This window comes from Pyrus communis, chromosome 4, assembly GCF_963583255.1.
Source record: "Pyrus communis chromosome 4, drPyrComm1.1, whole genome shotgun sequence".
Lineage (NCBI taxonomy): Eukaryota > Viridiplantae > Streptophyta > Magnoliopsida > Rosales > Rosaceae > Pyrus > Pyrus communis.
Genome location: NC_084806.1, coordinates 3412838 through 3433410, shown reverse-complemented (window position 1 = coordinate 3433410; position 20573 = coordinate 3412838). Strand labels below are relative to the sequence as shown.

Sequence of the window (20573 nt, the reverse complement as noted above, 5' to 3'; positions counted from 1 at the left end):
AGATAAAATAAATGATAAATTGAATAATACCAGAGTTAACTTGTTAGTATAAAAATATGGTTTTTCGTTAAGATAAACAGTACCAAAAGCTTTCGTTAAGGTTCCCTATTTTTAACTATGATGCTTAATCGGACTTGCTCCTTTATAAATTTTTTTTTTGGTAAAAATAATAATAATAATAATATTTTTTTTTCCACATGCCTTGCATAATGGAATTGGATCCCATCCGGATCCATTCTATGGGGATCCCTCTTAGCGATTCATCGTGTATCGTGCAATCAGAAATTATTTATCTTTGTTTATTTAAAATTAAACACAAATAGTATCTGACGAAAACTTATCGTACGATGTACGATGAACTAGGATGTGTGAATCCTTATAAAGTGAATCTGAAGAAGATCCTCTTCCTTGCATAATTACTTGGATGGGAGCCCACTGAATCAAGAAATCGGTTTGATTGTCTTTTTTATTTTTTATTTTTTTAATAAAATGATAAATTTAATATATATATATATAAAAGACATCTTTCAAATTTTTACCAAAAAAAAAAAGACATCTTTCAAATAATTTAAATCGAAGCAATTGGATATCCAATTTATGTTTAAGAAGGACTGAGACGTGGCCCAGAATCCTACTGAAGGCAGCAGTTGGAATTTTCTCGGGTGAAATGTCTCACCAATCTAGACCAACTCTATCAACAAATTTTTCACTGGGATATTCTTCTAATGCAAGCAATTGGATATCTGATTCATACTTGAGAAGGCATCGACAATCTCTCATTTTCATATCACCAATATTTTGTTCATACACGTGTCTTTCATTTTCATTGTGGCAAGTTTTTGTTTCAGAAAATTGTTAGGCACTTCCAAATTCTCATTATGCACTTCAAATTTTCTATATTTAAAAGAAAAATACATTTGTGTGTGCACAACAAGATTTTTAAAGTGCTAATAACAATTCCATTGTGTTTATTGAGTAATCAGGATGTCTAAGAGCAAGATTATCGACAACCATCGTGCTATTCACACACCCTTTTTACCTCACACACGCCCTTATTAATTTTTTGTCATTGATCTTCTTTAATTCATTCAATCTGACGACTGAAAGTTGGGAGGGATGTGTGAGCAATAAAAATGGATGTATGGATAACATTACCCTATCAACGATCCCAATTAATGGGTTTTTGTTTAAGATTAAGATTATCAACAAACCCTATTAATCATGCTGATAATCAAACACAGAAAAGTCATCATACAACAGATGACCATCCTTATAGTGAACACGGTGATAGCAGTCATCGCAGAAGACGGGTTCTCACGAGCCCACTGGTCGTCGGCCGTCACCCTTGTCGCTCTAAATACTTCACAAGCATTACATTTTCGTGCAACCGACTTCAACTGAAATAAGAGCAATGGTTAAGCTGCCTTGTTTCGTATGTCTTGCGGATGAAGCAATCTCATGTCTCTAATTACGATTGTATGTCTGCAATCTCCCTGTTGACAGTACAGATATTCAACGTCGAGTCGGAATTTGAAGTCACAAACCCAAGTCTTGTGCATGTCAAGGGTTCTGAAACTTGGCAATTCAGAGCTCGCGACATCATTTACAGTTGCTTTTAGCTTCTTCTTTTGTGACATTCCGGTTACAAGGCATTTCTATTTTCTGAAAGCCTCGTCATTCGAGTTTCTAAGCCAACAGAGTACAGGTTCGCTGTAATCTACTGCAAATGGATCCCTAAGATCGTTGCAAAATGTCTTCGATAAGGAAGTATCCCGAAGGATCATGTTGACCGGCCTTCTGCATCGCATTGTCTGTTGAGCAGTAGATCTTATCCCTCAGTTCGGTTAAAGTTTGCTGTCTAAGAACCAACAACTCTCGGATCTTCATCCGTTTTCGCACGTTATGGTAAACCCCAATTGAAAGAACAACTTCTGGATAGTGCACAGGCATGGAGTAATCCTGAATGCTGGCTGACATTTTTATCTTCACAGTTGAACTTGCATATCTTAGGGTTCATCTTATCATAAACTGCCCTAGAGGACGTAGCGGCGTGATCTGCATGGATATTCGAATTGGGGTTTGAATTGAATGAATGCAGCGTCTCACGGCTGCTTTGTCTTCGTCTTGCTTCTATTTGATTCTTTTTATACGCCCCACCTTTGCAATATAAGTTTCGTCCAGAGCTTGGTTATAATATTTTCCTCGTTTTCTCTTCTTGGATTTCTTTTCACAAGTTGTATGGCTTGATGTCTCAGAATCTTGTGCTCTCCCTTCTTGTTCATCGTCCTCAAACGCTACCTTGATAACCATGTCCACCAGCTCCTTATCAGTGAAGATCTTAAGCTCGTCCACCCAAATATCTTTGTTGGAAACTTGGGACGAATGTGAAGATACTTCGGCCTCTAAATCCTGGATTTCTTAGATAATGGAAGGCTGAAACAAAGGACGCTGGTGAGGCGACCTACCAGATTGGGGACGTATATTGGCCCGCCTCTGAGAACTGAGAGCTCCTCCTCTTCCTTATCACAGCCATTGCTGTTGTTAGCTTCAACACCGCCTGCACTGCCGTTCTCTGTCATGGTCATTTATCTGTTAGGGGAAGTCTAGGGTTTCTGTGTGATAGAGGCAGAGATTATATTTTTTCTGTTGGATTAAAAGGTTTCCTAGTCGGACTTTACATGTTTTTCTTGTTCTTATAGGATTTTAATTACATATAGGGTGGCTTTTGCTTTGAAGTGGTCTTGCTGATTCATTCTTTGCCGACCCTTGATGAATTAGCCAATTAGCCGACGCCAACGATCATGTTCCGGCTAATCATCTTCACGAAAATGTTCCCATGGATTACGATGATCATGCTCCGGCTAGGGTTTCGAAAAAACTTGAGAGTGCCCGACAAAGATAGGCTGATATAATGCAGAAATTGTTGCCCCCCACAATTTTTTTCCGTGACTAGTGTAAGATACGCTGATACATATATGGACTACTTTCATGCATCAAGTGTAAGATCACAAAAAGCTTACTTGTTTGCTTGTTAGTTTACAGATTGTTTTTCAGAGTGCATATAAACCAGCAATTGGTTGTCACAAGCTACGGCCACAGCACCCGACCTCGAGTCATCGGTAGCAATACAAGAAACACTGCCACCTGATACCATCACAAAACATAGTGTAAAAACCATCAGTTCAACAAAAAAATAAGTAAAATGATTCATCAGTTTCGTCTGAACCATGACTATCATCTATAAAATATTAGGAATCTGAGGCAGAATGAAGCAATCAACCAGAAGCAAAAGCACAGCAAATGTAAGTCATATACTGATGCATGTTTCACTAATGAAATCTGCCGTGGATGAAAGGCTGTTTCTAGAACCAATTATTGTAGGGTTCATAGTTCGACAACGTCTGCTTTCTGACATTATTCTTTAAGATAGTAATCGCGGATGCATACCGTTAAAATGATGCGTATCGCCAAGTTTAGTTCCTGTTGATAACTCCCACGTATACACAAGTCCATCACTAGTACCACAGATCCCTTGACCAGCCGATGCACCAACAACAGCAGCTCTGTACAGAGAGTTTAAAAGTTAAAACAGCTGAATTCTCAATTCTGGAAAGGTTTGTACCCTCTCATTGTTTAAAAATAGTAATGTCCAATAATCAGCAATACATTCTAATCATCAGAGAAACACCTGTAGACAGGCATTTCAAGTTTATCTTTACCAATGTCTAATCCTTGAGACTTTCCTCGAAAAAAGCAGAAATTTCTACTCTACTTGTTCTAAGACCAATAACTGAACTGAAATAGCATAGAAAATACCAGATTAATATGAAATCAGTCGATTAGTTATTGGCAATAACTGATCTCAATTTCATAAAGTTCAACGCCCCGAAAAATAGTTGAAGAATTCCATTCCAGTGCACGAAATGGTCAACACACCTTGGATCCAATGTACTTCCGAATATCATCGTATTTTTCACCATTAGAGCAAGCCTCCACCTTCCCACTGGGTTTAAGTCACAATCACCGGACATATAGTCTTGACTATCAAAATCAGAAGATGATGAGACAAGAAGCCAGACAGCAAGGTCTTCCCCCTCCAAGGAAAATTGGCCATCACATGTGGCTGGCATCATTTGCTTGAGGTGTTCTTCTATATCAGAGTAGCCGGAAACAGGGCACTGTATTTGCCAAGTAAACAAACTGATAGGAATGAATTGACAGACTGAAGTGCTTGATGCAGAGAACGTTGACACGAGGATGCGTTTAGAAATATCCCTGAAAGAAAATGCCGTTGCATGTTACTACTAATCAATTTTACATAGAATGAAATTGATTGCCCAAAATTTTTATATTAAATTAGGTCAATAACAAACATATAACCTATTATACACAAAATTCATATAACAGGCGAACTGAAAGCTGATAGAATCAGACAACAGAACTAATGGCTGGAAACTTTTTATCTAAATAATCCAGATCAGGTAACACAATTAGGACCAATTATCAAGCCTATATGATTCCACATAACAGTGAACCAGTGATATTTTACTTTATGAAAGAAGACTCTTATGTGCGGTAGGCCTCCTCAGTAGTTTAAGAAAGGCATACCATAGACTGAATTCACCACAACCATTATGGCCAACAACTATATGAGTACAATTTGGAATTCCCTTCAACTCCACTATTCCAGGGGAGATGCAATCTTCGGCTGGCAGAACATAATTCTCTATCCGTGCACTGCAAACAAGGAATTTGAAGCCCCATTAAAATTTGTTTAACAGAAGATATGGAAACAACTCGAAACAGCAAATGATTGTCGGCAAACATGAAAATCAGTAACGCAATTTGTGGTGCACCATCAGATTTAATCGATTGGCTAGGAAAAAAGGGGAAAAATATCTCAGAACACAAAGTGTGCACATGGCACGACTTACAAATAGACAATTGCGTAAGGTTATAGGCTTATAGCAAGTGCCACGTTTCCCCACTGAACTAGTGGTTGATGTATTAAAGGTAAATCTAGTACAAAATCTGCACCAGCAATCAAATACCTGGACTTTTGACACAATACTCCCACTCTATTGAAAATAACACTTACAAAGTTTGACACCCACACTTGTATTAGAGTTGTTGAAAGAAAGGTTTTAGATACTCACCTCCACATTGAGTTCATAACCCACAGATGCAGTCTCCCACTTTCTCCAACAGCAACAATATTGTTGGGTTTACAAACCAATATACATTCTAAACTGTCTACTGCTTTCAATCTTGCCACCACTGAAACATAACCGAGTTTTACTTCCACAATCTTCACTGTATTCTCCTCTGAGCAGTTTGACGTACATGTGGAGCATGAACAATCAATACTCCCCTGCCTAAGAATATTTAAAGGAATCCTTATTAGTAACTTTAATCCTAATTTACGACATTACTTTTTAAAAATCTGCATAGATGGTTAACCTGCAGTAAGGTGTTTTAATGCTGTCAAGTAAAACAAGACATCGCCCATCTGGAGTGAATTGCAAACTGGATCTTTCCAAAGAAATCTGGCAAAGAGTAAACACATATGTCAAAAAAATTGATAATAAAGCAAACAAGTCTACCAAGCCAAATGAATACAAGAACTTACTTTACCAAAGTAGTCTTTTCGCATGGGCCATGTTACGGATGTGTGACCAACAAAAGAAGGGCATCCAACACGTGGTCCCTCAATTTGTATCTTGTAGATGAATAGGCTTCCGTCCTTGTCAACCAGATGGCCACATAAAACACAAACGTAAGTTTCAGTCCCCTTTGCACTCAACAATGCTGACAAAACAGGACTTTGATGGGAATAACATCCCACAAACTCAAGATTGCCCGCTAGTTCGTTATTAAATTCCATACTGTGAGACTTCGAGTCTGAATGATGTGGAATACTATTGTGATCATGAATGATGCTCATCCCCTGTTTCTGAGATGTTTCAGAGTTGTTTAACTTGAGGAGGTTCTCGTGTTCAACCACATCCTTGTCAACATGGTTTTCTACACGTGAAACAGGCAAATCAAGTGAGTACGAAGTATCTTTTTCTCCAGAGGCAACAAATAATGCTTGATCTTGTAATGCAGCAGGAACACTACTGTTTATGGGACCTTTAGATATTGTGGAAGGTTTCTCTGCATTCAAACAACTGGAATGTCCCCCAATCTTGGCTTCAGCACAGAATGAATCTATCTTATTTGAAGTGTCATCAGAAGAACCCATTTGCAAAGTCTCCAACGCAAGCAAAGTCTCTGTGGAAGGGTATGATTCAGGCACATAAATATCACCATTATTTCTGCATACTATACTCTCTGAGAACGGAGCACTGTAGTTTCCTTTGTGAACTTTCCTCCTGGTATATACTAAGTTTGAAACTTTAGTAAACGACTCATTTCCAATTTCTGCAACAGTTCTCTTATCAGCATTTTCATTCTCTGATGTTTTTGAAGAATTCAACATGCCTCTTTGGTTATCATCAATTACATCTGTCGTTGAATAACCAGAATCAGTACTTGAGTTAGCTAGAATTTCATAAGAAACAGTGCACATAGAGTTGGAAAAAAAAATTATGGAGTTCGGATCACTAATTTGTTCATAACCTGATAATAGAAAAAAAAAGTACCAGAGTAAAGAAATTGTAACAAATTGTCACAACTCACAAGGCGAAGAAACTAAAATGTCATGTCATTTTATCTAACTTACGAGGCCAGTAGAAATAGAAGGCGCTTCATCTCAACAACTAGACTGAAAATGAGTACTTTAGATAGACATATCCCAGAATTTGGGAACCAAAATAAAATTTAACTGAAACAATTGGTGTAAAAAAATTACCTTCAGGGAGATTAACTGAAGTTTCATTGCTTTGCTTAGATTGGATAACACCGAGTGAGCATCCATCCCTATTAGCAAATTCATCCCTGATTTCTTCAGAAACGACTCTGTTATGAGGAGATGTACAAACTGGTATAGACCCAGATATGTATGTGTCACATTCCTCAAGCCTCCCAGTAGAATCCATGCATACATCCTTATAGGGAAAGATATATTTGCTTCCATTGATCTCAAGATGATTATCTAAAGATTTTTTATGCTTATTAACAGAAACAACTTGCCCATAACTGTTGAGAAGGCATGCATCATCAGAACTATCTTCATCAGCTTCAGCCTTATCAGAGGAACATATCATGTGGTTGACTACACGGTCACCATATTGATCACCCTCTAAACTGTCAGGAACAATAGACCTTATTGGAACAATTGAACCAAGATCGCTATTTAGGATATACATCCCTTCTTCCTCAGCATCTTTAGTTGCAGAAAGCATTACACCTACAAGTATAAAGAAAAGAATAATCAACCAACTATAAAAGGGCCGAGCGTAAAAATAATAACGTTCAATAAAGTACCAGGGGATGGAGCACTGGTTTCATTAATTTCCTCTTGAGATTTCACCATACAACGCAGAATTTCTGAAGGGCTAACAGTACCCTTTTCCTTTCTCGAACCCTTCTTCAGCAAAGGAATGGCTTGTGGAAGAAGAAATGCCATCATTGACTTGGCCATTTCTTGTCCAACTGAATCAAAATCATTAATTTCAGAACTTGCATTTGGTTTAGAAGCGTCTGTTTCTTGTTCTGGGTGTGATTCAGTCACCAAACCTTCAGAAATGACCACATTCAAGGCACTTCTATCCTGGATAGTTGAAGCAGATTCAGAAGTATTATCTGCATTTAATGCCGAAATAGTGGAATAGATTATCAATTACCAATACTTGAAGCCACCATCTGGGGTGCTCACAATGGAATGGCATACTATGAAACAAGCGGATATTTAATGATTACCTTGTGTAAAATCTAAGGTATCAGGAGCACAAAGATCAGTAAAAGCTTCGGAATCTTTTGGTATTGTAGAATCCATATTTTTTTCTTCTGGTGCCATCAGGTCGAAATCTTGATACCTGTCATGCTGTAGAGTATGTCATTCAACAGAAAACCGACTACAGAACCATAACATAAGCAAAACTGAGGACAAATGGACAACTTTTCTGAACAAGCTTAGAGAAGCCTAGTTTGGACTAAGCACAGTGATGTGAACAAATATTTAAAGATATGTGAGAATGTGTGTTTTCAAAAGGTTTCCACGGATATGTGAATCAAACTGGAATCAACAAAATAGTGAAGTGTTCTCAGCTTCCTATGGGGTTTTGAGGGAAGATGAATAAAAAGGGAAATGAGCTCACAGGTTTTTCTTCATCTACAGGCAAGTTGCTGGCTAACACAGTAGATTTACAACTTCCAGAACCAACCAAAAGCCTGGCTTCTTCATGGGCAGAATCCTTCCTGAGATGATTGGAGAAGCAAACAGAATCCAGTGGTAAACTATCTTTGGCGGAAAAGTCACTCTCTTCGTGATGAGCAGGTACTAAATGCACTAATGGTGGCGAGACTTTTGGATGTGATTCTGTCAGCAACCCTTCAGGAATGACCACCTTCAAGGCACTTCTATCCTGGATGGTTGGAGCAGAATCAGAAGTCTTATCTGCATTAAGACGACAAAAATGAAAGATGATGATCAATTACCATTACTTGAAGCCACAAGCTGCGGTGATCACAGTGGAACTACAGAGTATGAAACAAATGGAGAGTTAAGATTACCCTGTGTTAAATCAAGGGTATCTGGAGCATAAAGGCCAACATCAGTAAGACCTTTGGAATCTTTTGGCACTGTAGCATCTACATTTTTGTCTTCTAGTTCCATTGGATCCGCATCTTGAGACCTATCAAGCTGTAAGAAGTTGAGAATGTCTCAATCAACAGAAATTCACTACAGAACTGTGAGTCTGACACAAGCAAAATTGATGACGATGGACATCTTTTCTAAACAAGCATAGAGAAGCCTAGTTTGAAGTAAGCAGTGATGTAAGCAAATAAATATTTGGGCATATGCGAAAACTTGTGTTTTCAAGCATCTACAAAAATATACGAATCAAAAAGGAACCAATAAAATAGTGAAGTATTTTCAGCTTCGTTTGGGGTTTGGGGGGAAGATGAATAAGAACGGAAAATGTGCTCACAGGTTTATCTTCATTTGCAGACAAGTTGCAAGCTAGCCCAGTAGATTTACAATTTCCAGAACTTGTAAAAAGCCTTGTGTCTTTATGAACAGCATCCTTCCTGAGATGATTGGAGACGCCAGCAAAATCTAATGGCAAAATATCTTTGGCTGAAAACTCACTCTCTTCTTGATGAGCAGGTAATGGTGGCAATACCTTCGGATATTTACAAATGTCATCTTCATTCACAGCATTCTTCCCATTATTATGATATCTCTTCTTCCCTTTTGAAGCCTCAGCTACAGATGCCAGATATTCAGGTCTGCTTCTTCTAATGCTAGCCGAACTGAATGAATTCGAATTTACAAGTTCACGTCTCCTACTTCTCTTCCCTGTGATTCGTGGTGTTGCCACGAATGAACATGGCTCTGGGGAATGATTATCGACATCTGTTCCAGAGGCCCTGTTACAGAAGCTCAAAGGTAACAAACTCCTTTCTGCTGTTCCATTAACATTTGCTGCCATCTCCCGAAGTAACCTCTGGACAAATGGATTTTTGAAGCCAAAAAACTGCATTTAAAACACAAAAAAAATCAATCTTCTGAGTTACTATCATTTTCTGTTTGATTTATTTCAGCAAACATGTGAAGAATGAAGTAAAATAGAAAGGAAATCCTATGCTTCTCTCGCAGACAGAATGGTTAAATAATAAATATCATCCTGCATAGAGGTTGACCAGATTCCGAAAAGGCGCCATTCCAATGGACGAGATCAACTAAGGTTGTACAACAATAAAATAACCTATATCAGAAGGACTAGTTTATGGAGAGTTGAGTCATGAGTTGAAATTAACTGAACATGTAGAAGATGACTAACACAATAAGTTGTCACATAGCATAGTTTACTGTGTCACTAGTGAATGTGTTTCAGATGAACCAAAATCTTAATGTTGCTAAGGACATTTATGTTTTTCATGGTAATTAACTTAGACATTTTTCTTTCTTGCTAGGAGTGTCCACAGAACAAAGTAACAACAAAACCCAATTGCTTACAATAAAAGCAATTCCGAAGTACACTACAAACGAAAAAGGAATCAAATTCTACCTCCACACCATCAATCTTGCATGAAAACCTCTTCCCGTGCCAAATCTTCAACCGGGGAAAAAATGTCTTCTGAAATTTCTCCCATGCCATATCTGGGGTTTGCCCAGAACAGGATTGTCCATCAGCACAAATAATCTGCACATTTAAAAAATTACCTTTCCATTCAAGCATAAAATCAAAATATGCAACCGAAAAACTGAATGTCATTAAGATATCATTAAACAATCAAAAGCTGCAGGGGTTTGGCTACAAACCGAAAATAAAGGTCCTTTAGGACCTTCTTGAATCTCCATCTTATATGTGCTCCCATTGTGAGCTCGAACCGCCTGATACCCAACCGGATACGGATACCGATCTTTCCCCTACAAAATTTCAACACAATTCAACAAAATTTCAAAGATAGCATGAATTCATGTTAAAATTAGGATTATACTGAAAATAATCACCAACTTAATAGTCTTATAATACTTTATCACTAAACTAATTACTCATCCTAATTTAATTCAATCAATCAAATCTTACAAACCCTAACCTAAACTCTAGATTTTCGAAATTAAGAGGAGGGAAAGACGAAAATCGAACCCGGGAGGAGCTCCAGTACTTCTTGTCCCAAGGTCCGGTGTAGAGGGAGCCGATGGATGTGATTTCGAGATCGTCTGGCTTCTCCGCCGCTCCACTGGGTTTTGTTTCTCCGGGGACTTTCGGAGACTTCGTCATCTTTTAGGTCTGAGCTTTCGAAAAGGCGACAGTAAATTAGCGGCAAAATATTTAATTTATATTTTTCAGAGAAAGAGAGGGAGGAGGACGTGTTTGTGGCGGGAACGAAAACGAGAGGGCTTTTGGAGATTGAAGAAATTAAAAGAGATAATTACATTTCATACATTCCAGGTTTGAGATATTTTTCAAATTGGGCCATAAAGTTTCGGAAATAGGAAATATCCCAGACCTTTCTTTAACTATTCAACCTGCTCCTCGAAGAAAGGTAATGAATTTATATTGTATCAATTCATATTTTTCTAAGGAATTATTTGAATATTCATTAAATTGATAATCTGATGAAAGTGAAATCCGTAAATAGGTTAGCATGTAAGTCATATTTGTACTAAATTAATTAAAAACTCATTAATTTAAGAATTAAACGATCAAATAGATAAAAAGTGTAATTCATACAATAATAAAATCTTATGGTGCAATGTGAAATAACTAAAGCCCATATGACACATTTTGAAAATCACTACATATTTGAGGGTAGTTAGCCGTAATTAAAATTTTAAACCACCTGAATTTGTATTTTGATATGTGACCCTGCAATGTGATTGGCCAATGGGTGAAAACGAGAAAAGCCTGTTTAGAAGAACCATTTGATTGGTGGGTGACTTTTCATTGGGTGACCGACAGTAAGAGAAAGTTCATAAAAGTCGAGGCCGAATATAAAAAAGGAAGCGCCGTTGCCGGGGATCGAACCCGGGTCACCCGCGTGACAGGCGGGAATACTTACCACTATACTACAACGACATTGTTGATAAAGTATAATTCGTCTTTTTAATTAATCTAATTGGAACGAAAAGCTCCCATTCTCTCCATAAGTACAAACGATCGGAATCCTACAATAAATTTGAAAAATAATAAATAAAGAAACATATATAATGGAAATCTTAATCAAAACTATGAAAAACAAACCAAATCTACCAAATTGCGAACGCCAAATCTAGTAGATAAATTTAGTAACTTCCAACACTCTTAACCACTTATTTTGGTGAACGAACTCAAATTCACTAATGCTAAAGTCTCTAGTATTTGTGTCTACTTAATTATAGGTGAGATGACTAACGCTCAACTTGCTTGGATGCGAGTTTGACATATAAATCGTTTTGTTTTGGTTTTTTACGGTATTTCCTGTGTTTTGTTTTGATTTTTTAATGTTGCATTGTATCTTGTTTTCTTGTCAATATTACTCGTGTAGAATCACAAAGTATTTTGAAATTTACTCTAAATCCTTTAGTTTTACATGATATACTGAGCCAAGTCTCTTCTACACCAACAGGCCACAAACATGTAGTTTGTCCGTCATTTCTAAGGCTACGTACGATGTAATTTGTTTGTTTGGACTTTATTATATAAATATTCTCTACCTTCTGACAAAAAGAAAAGGCCACGACCATGAAGATAAAGATATTGGACATGGTAGGAAGGTGTTCATCGCCATATACTACTATTTTTCAATTGATAAAAAGCGATGAAAAAAGAAAGAAAGAGAAAAAAACAAATTGTCCTTGGCTCAAGTAATTGCCCATTGTCGTCGTACTAGGTATGTGCCAGGTTAAGAAATTGCTGATGGCCACTTTAATCCTTTGTGAGTTGCTTAGTTTGGATAATTTATTGATCACTCATGCTTAATTTAGGTTGTATTGTGTATAGTATGAGGAAAGTTTAGTTAACATAGATTTCCTTACCATTTCGATTGACTCACATAAATCAGCTCATACATGTAAAAACTGATAGTTAATTAATAAACACGGATATATGATTACTTTTATAAGTAGGTTGTTGGGCCTCGTTTTCATCATATATGGTTAATGGCAAGCCAGAAAATTACTAAGATAGAGGTCTTAAAATAGAAGCTTCCAAAAATTGATCATACTTTAACTTATAATTGTCAATTTATAATTTGTATTTTGCAAAAATTCATTCCAAATCAATCAATTCAAAAATCCTAAAAATCTCATTAAGCCCGGATGGGAACAATATTGATATGATTGATTTTGTGATACAACCAAGAGCGATGAAGGGTGCCGGCCGAACTTGAACACCGGAAAAGCTTTAAGTTAGAAGATATGAAGTTTGGGTGGATAAGGCATTTTCGTGTTGATAAGTCTTCAACATGTTTGAGAATTAACATGCAAACTTGTCAATCATATAAAACTCCAAAACCAACTGTGTACCCTGTAGGCAAAAGACACGGGTACGCGGATTGGACAAACCCTAGTTTTTTTCTTGGTCGAAGATCGGAAACCCTAGCATGGGTAATCCTGTAGCTACAACTCTGATACCGATCGGTTAATCAAAACCCTAACAAAAACTTTTAAAGTGTCAGAGAATGGACTAATAAATATAAGTGCGTATTATTAAATGAATCAACGTAACAACTAGGATGAGAGAGAAGGCGCCCTAAAGGTTAGGGAAGTGTACACATGAAGACAACCACATCTAGGTAGCTGGAGCCTAGAAAGATATGGTGCTGAGATGGGTCTAATCTGAATTTCCCGATAGAGATAGAATTTGGAGGTGGCCATGCATCCAATGATTGTGTCCAAATATGTTAAGGAAGGGAACCACAAGTTGGATTGGAACAAGATCGATCATACTCATGAGTCATGACGACCTGAAGAAGAAATTCTCATCTCATGTCATATTTGTCACCAATTTACTACAAGTAATTTACTTTTTGAACACACCCCAAGTATTTATTAGACTATAACGATAACATAACTAAATCTTTGTTACACGAAATAAAGAATCTCTCAACCAGAAGCCAGAAGGGTATGGTCTGGTAAGTGGTGGAAATTTGGTAAGGTTCAAAGATGACATGGGAATCTCGTGCGGCGTCCAATCCACATACAAAGGGCTATCATGGAGAAGCAGAAAGACGCACAAGAGAGAGAGGGCTGCAGCCTGCAGAGGCAGGCATGCAATTTACTCCCATGGAAAGGACTAAATTAAGTAGAAAATGCAGGCATGCAGAAAATTGAAAGGAAAAGGAGACCTTGGGAAAATAGTTTTATACACGAGCAAAGAAAGCTGGAGATTCAAGTGTAAAAATGGCTTTATTTCCTGTTTGGGAAACCGAGGGAATCGTCCCATCACATAAAAAAGACGCAGATATAATTATAAACAACCCATGTCCTGGCAAGCGATTTGCCTTTTGCTATCTCCTAAATTCAATATTCACACTGTGGACTGGTGAGTGAGGAAAGTGACATGTGATTTCAGCACTGGTCTCTTTCAGGTTTCCAACTTTGGCATTGCACCCACAAAAGAAGGAAGGGATGACAGGACCTCTTCTCTTCACTACTGGAGTACTACTATAGCTATGCTATGTTTACCTTTTCAATTTTTTCTTTGATTTATTTCATTGATTCATTCACCTTCATTCAGTTCTAACTTTTCATTCATTCAACTCATTAAATTTCTAGCTGCCTGGTTACTGGTTGGCTCCAAATTCCAGTTCATATTTACTACAGGCTAGATAGGTTGTCGTCGCATTGCATGATTAGGGTTTATAGATGCATGAACAATACTCGCCAAATTTATTTACCATGCAATCTGTTATATGTGTTCACATTAGCATCTTACTTGTTACAATATAAACGAAGCTATTTTCTCAATTTATCTAATCTCTTACATGATGTGGAACTCATGAGATTCTGGGACAGTGGAGATATTAATTCTATGTGACAATGCGGATAATAGTTGGTCTTAGATGTATATTATGTCTAATGTTCATCAACTAGCTATCTCTCTCTTATCGGAAAAAAATAGCTATCGCTCTTGAGATACTTTCTTATGTTTGTTGAAAAATGTCCAATTTAATTTGAATCCCCACAAAGTTGTACCCTAAATTGAAAGAATAATACTTGGTTACTCAAAAAATAAGTAGGAGTTTCTACTCAAAACATTCGTTGCCGATCTATATAACTTCGTATTTATGATCATATTATAAATCATTTTATAAAGAGCGCTTCTGCAAAAAATCAATTAAAACTAAGGTCGTTTAGTCCTCGAATTATATAAAGTAGATGAACAAAATTGTCAAAACCATGATGAACTATCTATGTATTTGTTACAATAAATTGACTAAACGACTTTAGTTTTAATTCATTTTTTTGCAGAAATGATATTTACAAAGTGATTTGTAATATGAACAGTTTCGATCAAAAGCACAAACATTTGTAATTCAAACATGAAGAGTTTTAAGAAGAGTTATTACTCATCGTTGAGTAACCAAGCATTGTTCAAATTGAAAAATAAAATTTCCCGACAATATTTTCATTTTGTGAATTGTCCTAGGTTCCTATAGATGTCAATAGGCAGTAGGGTATAACACAAAAAATGGCTAAATGTTATTTTCCAAATTGTTTCTCTGGTGGTCTTGTTGTGTAGCAATCTTTTGGATGGGACATGTCCTCTATTGTGGGATACTGCAGGGTAAATAGTATATATAATATACATGGGGGTGATTAAATCTATATACTTTAATAGTTGAGATGTAATCAGATTAATATAACTTATTTTTATAATTTAAATAATTATTTATTGAAAAGAAAATTCTTAATTAAAATTTTATTTTCTCTCATCATATGAACTGTGTTTCATTAATCCCAACCTCCATTATTAATTTCTCATTCCACTATCTCTTCTCCAGTTCTGTCGTCCTATGCATCTTTTTCCATCTTTTTTCTCTCCATTCTCTTCCCTGCTATCTCATTATTTGTTTCTCCTTCCTTTTTTTTGCTAATCTTGATAAGTGGTGGAGCCAATATGTGATCCACCCTTGACAAATCTCTACATATCATAGTAATTGTTAACATTGTTAGCATAAGTCTTAAACAAATATTGGCAAGAATAGACATGTTCTTGCCATATGCTAAATGAAATGGTCCAATGAAGTTTTTTTTTTTTTTTTTTTTTTTTTTCAGTCGAAATCATGATCTCATTATTTAAAAACTCTGACTCCACCACTGATCGATCTTGATAGTCGCATAAGTACATTGTACAAACTACAAAGTACCAACCAAATCCTGCAAAACACTAATATCTATTTCAACTTATATCTACACTACAATGAGAAATTTACTTATACAATTTTTTTTCTTATTGGGATTTTCTTAAAATCCTTGTCTTTGGCCCATTCCGTTCAAAATTACTCAATCAAATTTATATATGCACATCATTCATAGGTCAACATAATAAAACCTCAACTATTTGAATTTTAAATTGCAAGATGAGAACTTTGCAATCCTCTAAAAAATCATTTACCGTATATACTTTTTTTCTGTATGTACTCTATGTTTTTTTTTTCTTTTCTGTTGGTAAACGCCAGGAACGTCATCACATTTTCTGGACATTGCAAATAATTTCTGGCATTAGTGTACTCATTTCAGAGGATCACAAATGGAGAAGAAAGAGACAGTCTAAGATATGCAGAGGACGAAAGGAAATAAGGGAGAAGAAAGATTAAGATAGAATTAATGAGATAGGAGAGAGAATAAAAATTTCAATTAAAACGTTTTGTTTCGAATGTATAATTATTTAATTAATAATTCGCTTTATAAGATTGCATCTCTACCATTCAATAAAGAGATTTTCAATGCATACGGGACATGGAGTAGTATGTCATTATGCAAATGGAGGAACCCTTAAAGAAAAAAAAAATCTCCACTTGCATAACATATAGTGTACCATCCGTGTCCGAGCACCTGAAAAATCTCTCCATTCAATGTGACGATATATAATCATATAATCTCAAATATTAATATCATGCACTAATGTTTTTTCACAGCATGATGATTTATATAATAAAATTTTATATTCATATTCAGTCTCGAGAATCTTTATTAGGTTACTTCGTCCGTCTCAATGCATGAAATTGTTCCCTTTTCTTTGGCTAAGGCATCAATCAAATCAATAGATGATTAGTTGACAACTTGAGGAAGAAAAAAGAAGAAGAAGACAAATATACTAATTTTGACGGGTAATCTTATTCCTTAAATTTGTGTAAACTACTAGATTTGAATATAAGTAAATTAGTAATGCATACAGAGTAGCAAATTGTCCTAATCAACTTGAATAAGCTTAAGTCTAAGATGGGTAATTGAACTTAAACGGGAAGTATGAAGATAATAAAGGGGAGACCAAAATCTCTCACATAGATTTGAACATTACCACTATATTGTACAAAGAATCAAACAACGAGAAAAAGAAGAAAAAAAAAAAGCGATTAGAAACTCAGATTATTTTTCCATTGACTGAAAATAAAGAACACTATAATTTGTTAGGACAACTTCATAACTCAAAAAGACCATATCTTGACATATTTAATTCTCTTGAGTTACAAGAAGTGTACTAATTAAAGACTTAATTAATTTGAAAACAAACAGGAAACATATAGAAACTCTAACTTGAAAAGAAAGTAAATTAATTGCTATATATAACTAGTTATTACCAAAAAAAATTTGCTAACTAGTTAATTGTTTCCAACCAAATTTATTTGGGAAGAAGGTAAAATAAAATAGGAGCACAAATAGAATCTTTTCTCGAGAAAATGGGGAGATATTGAGTCAATGTCTTTTTAGCAAAGTTTGTAGTTCGTATACGTACGTGCAACTGAGGTCTCTGCATTGCAATTAAGTGCAGAAGTAGTACGATGATGATGACTAGTAACGTTAGATTTCCTTTTGACGCTATCCTCCTAGCTAACCTAGCTACTTGTCCCAATCTATAAGTGCCTCCTAGTCAGCCCTTCATCTCATCACAAACCCCAAACTTTCATCTTACAAACCTCCTCTGCTTCTTCTTCTTCTTCTTCTCCATCTTCAAACTTTAGCCTTTTCTTTTTCTTTCCAACATGAACATGGAAGAGAAAGTTACCATGGACCTCATTAATCAGCCATCTGAGCACCTTTGCTATGTTCGGTGCAACTTCTGCAACACTGTTCTTGCGGTAATCAAACATATGTGTGTGTATGTATATGCATGATACACACACACACACACACACACATATACATATACAGGCTGTCTACCTTCATATATATATGTTGACTAGCTATATTTAAAATAAAACCCGCATTCTCTCTCTATCAACAAGTATCACTTTCAGAATCATGCCCTAACATCATTTACTTTTCTCTCCTCTCTCATCTGCTAGTTTCTGTTTCTTATTTGTAAACATGTATATAGTTTTGGAAGGAAAAAGAAACTTGTTTTTAACTAATTAATTGGATGTTTCTGTAGGTTGGGATTCCATGCAAACGGTTCATGGACACAGTAACAGTGAAATGTGGTCATTGCAGTAACCTCTCTTTTCTCAGCACCAGACCTCCACTCCAAGGTCAATGCCTTCCTGATCACCCCACCTCCTTGACTCTTCAGGTAAATATTACTAATTACTCTGCCAACTAGCTTCTCTCGATCATAGATATACAAAAACAAAGAAGGTAATCATATCCGTCGACATATATGTAATCAGTACTATATGTATACATATATCACATGTCTTTGTGAACGCCAAACCTGCGTTTGGTAAAAGTTTTCATATATATATATATATCTTCCTAGTGATATATCTCTCTAGGGTTTTTCTACAGTATAAGAAAACCCTAGTGATATATAGCCACCTATATATATCTATGTAAAAGAAACCAGCAGTGTACAGAAGAAATTAATTAAGAAAACCCTATCTCTATTTGTGTGTATGTTGCTAACTAAGGAAAGTGATCAATATTGGAATTAGAAGCAGGCGGGCTGCTGCAATGACTTCAAGAAGGACCAATCCTCCACATCATCGTCACCGGTATCAAGCGACCCACCATCCCCCAAAGCACCCTTTGTTGTTAAACGTACGTACAAGTTTACAACCACATTTCAATAAGGCTTATTTAGTCAATCCCTTTATTTAATGATAGCTAGATTTAAATATAATTAAAGGACTTGTTACTCTTCTTTATCATAAATGTCAATATGTTTGTTGTCTTGCAGCACCGGAGAAGAAACACAGACTTCCATCTGCCTACAATCGATTCATGAAGTAAGGAGATACAAGCTTAGCCATCTTAATTAATTAGTATTAATTTATACTGTTAATTTACTTTTCTTTTAAGTTGTTCTTTGACATTGACATCACTGTATGTATTTTATATATTTTTGAGTAACCTCGATGGTACGAGGAAGGCTTTATTCATGAATCAAAGAAGCATGAAGTGAAATATAGTTTGAATCAATTAAACATCATGTCACCATAATCGAAAACTCTAAGAAAATATGATTAGGTGCTTCAACCAAGCCCTAACTAAAGTACTTAGTTACATAAATTATGTATATCGATATCATACATATCCAAATGCATCGTTGTTTTTTGATAGAGATGAGATCCAGAGAATCAAAGCAGCGAACCCAGAGATTCCACATCGTGAAGCTTTTAGTGCTGCTGCAAAAAATGTAAGTTTCCTTTTTCCTGCTGATAGGGTTTCAGGTACACACACATGGATTTTTGCCCAGAAGTCGTTTATAATTTGAAAGATATTCTAACTAGCTGTATCAATATATTTCTATTGTATTGTAGTGGGCTAGGTACATTCCCGGTCAATCTTCAGCTGCAGGATCAGGTTCTGGGAGCTATTAACAACAACGTAAGAGACAATATCTTGTTTATCTATTTATATATTGACATTGTTTCTCAATCACTATTTTTTCTTTCATTTTCTATTTTTCGTGGCATGAAGAAAGTTGGGTTCAATTTTCCTCTCTGATTGATGCTTTCAAGGGCTCAGATTTTGCAGGCAAGAACATCCTAACTACGAGCTGCCAAAACCCTAAAACGCCATGACTACATGGAGATCTTAATTAATCATCCGCAGCTGCTTCCTAGCAACTACGTCATCATTCATTAGCAATTCAGCGTGCATGTAATTGATTAAGTACTCGTTTAATTCGTGTTTAGAACTTTGACTCTCCGTACTTTTTGTTTCTTCGATAATGAACTTAACTTCCGTACTAAGAGTAGTTTTTGTTAGTGTTTGGTAATTTGTATTAAATTAGAATGACTGATCAGTATTCTAATTTGGTTAATGAACTTAAATTCTCTTGTTAATATAGTTTCTGGTTGAACCCTAACTTCGTGAATCTTGTCCATCCGAAGCCTTGCGCTGTCAATACGATTGCTAGAAGAGTCAATCACTACTAAACCTTACATAACCATAACATAGGTGGCTTAATAACCTTTGCATAGAGACAAACTTGAAAGAAAGGATACATCTGAGCTAATTTTATTGAATTTTTTGTGCATATTGTTGTGCTCCTTGCTTTCGCCGAGGGGTTTGTCTTGGGTTTGTCTGGTAAGTTGCGATGGCTTCAAGACACATTCTTAAGAGACAAGTGACTAGTTTCCTTTTCCAAATCTCTAGTTACGATTTTTTTATGTTTCAAGAGTACTTATCTTAAACACTGATATCTGTTGAAAATATCACGTTTAAAAATGGGAAAAATATAACGAACTTCGGAAATCAAAAAACAAATAACCAAAATAAATAACACCAAGAATTTATGTGGTTTGGCAATATGTGCCTATATCTACGGGACAGCAACAACAATCTTTCACTATATCAATAATGAGTACAA

At 36.0% G+C, this 20573-nt stretch overlaps 2 protein-coding genes, 1 non-coding gene and 1 pseudogene across 5 annotated transcripts; 1 reads left to right on the top strand and 3 right to left on the bottom strand.

Moving 5' to 3' along the window:
* Positions 1 to 815: 815 nt before the first annotated feature.
* Positions 816 to 2861, bottom strand: LOC137732187 (snRNA-activating protein complex subunit-like; annotated as a pseudogene).
* Positions 2862 to 2955: 94 nt separating this feature from the next.
* Positions 2956 to 10984, bottom strand: LOC137731315 (uncharacterized). The gene is made up of 16 exons (XM_068470413.1): positions 10761 to 10984; positions 10433 to 10540; positions 10179 to 10313; positions 9096 to 9644; positions 8677 to 8806; positions 8262 to 8560; positions 7864 to 7987; positions 7429 to 7746; positions 6854 to 7393; positions 5630 to 6507; positions 5461 to 5546; positions 5157 to 5375; positions 4609 to 4737; positions 3937 to 4275; positions 3448 to 3563; positions 2956 to 3144 (listed from the first exon to the last, which is right to left on the bottom strand). The coding sequence occupies exons 1-16, from the start codon at positions 10893 to 10895 to the stop codon at positions 3032 to 3034; spliced, it is 4218 nt and encodes a 1405-aa protein (XP_068326514.1). The 5' UTR covers positions 10896 to 10984; the 3' UTR covers positions 2956 to 3031.
* A 637-nt stretch (positions 10985 to 11621) lies between these two features.
* TRNAD-GUC (transfer RNA aspartic acid (anticodon GUC)) lies at positions 11622 to 11693 on the bottom strand. The gene has a single exon. It is a non-coding gene; the product is annotated as a tRNA-Asp (tRNA).
* Positions 11694 to 17697: 6004 nt separating this feature from the next.
* On the top strand, positions 17698 to 20058 carry LOC137730520 (protein CRABS CLAW-like). 3 transcript variants are annotated; one of them, XM_068469513.1, is made up of 7 exons: positions 17698 to 17898; positions 18192 to 18329; positions 18697 to 18796; positions 18936 to 18984; positions 19319 to 19394; positions 19519 to 19585; positions 19727 to 20058. In XM_068469513.1, exons 1-6 carry the CDS (start codon positions 17803 to 17805, stop codon positions 19576 to 19578), a joined length of 519 nt encoding a protein of 172 aa, XP_068325614.1. In that variant the 5' UTR covers positions 17698 to 17802; the 3' UTR covers positions 19579 to 19585; positions 19727 to 20058. The 3 variants fall into 3 exon arrangements, with proteins under 3 accessions (XP_068325614.1, XP_068325613.1, XP_068325612.1); XM_068469512.1 differs by having other exon boundaries at positions 18694 to 18796; XM_068469511.1 differs by having other exon boundaries at positions 18691 to 18796.
* The last annotated feature ends 515 nt before the right edge of the window (positions 20059 to 20573 follow it).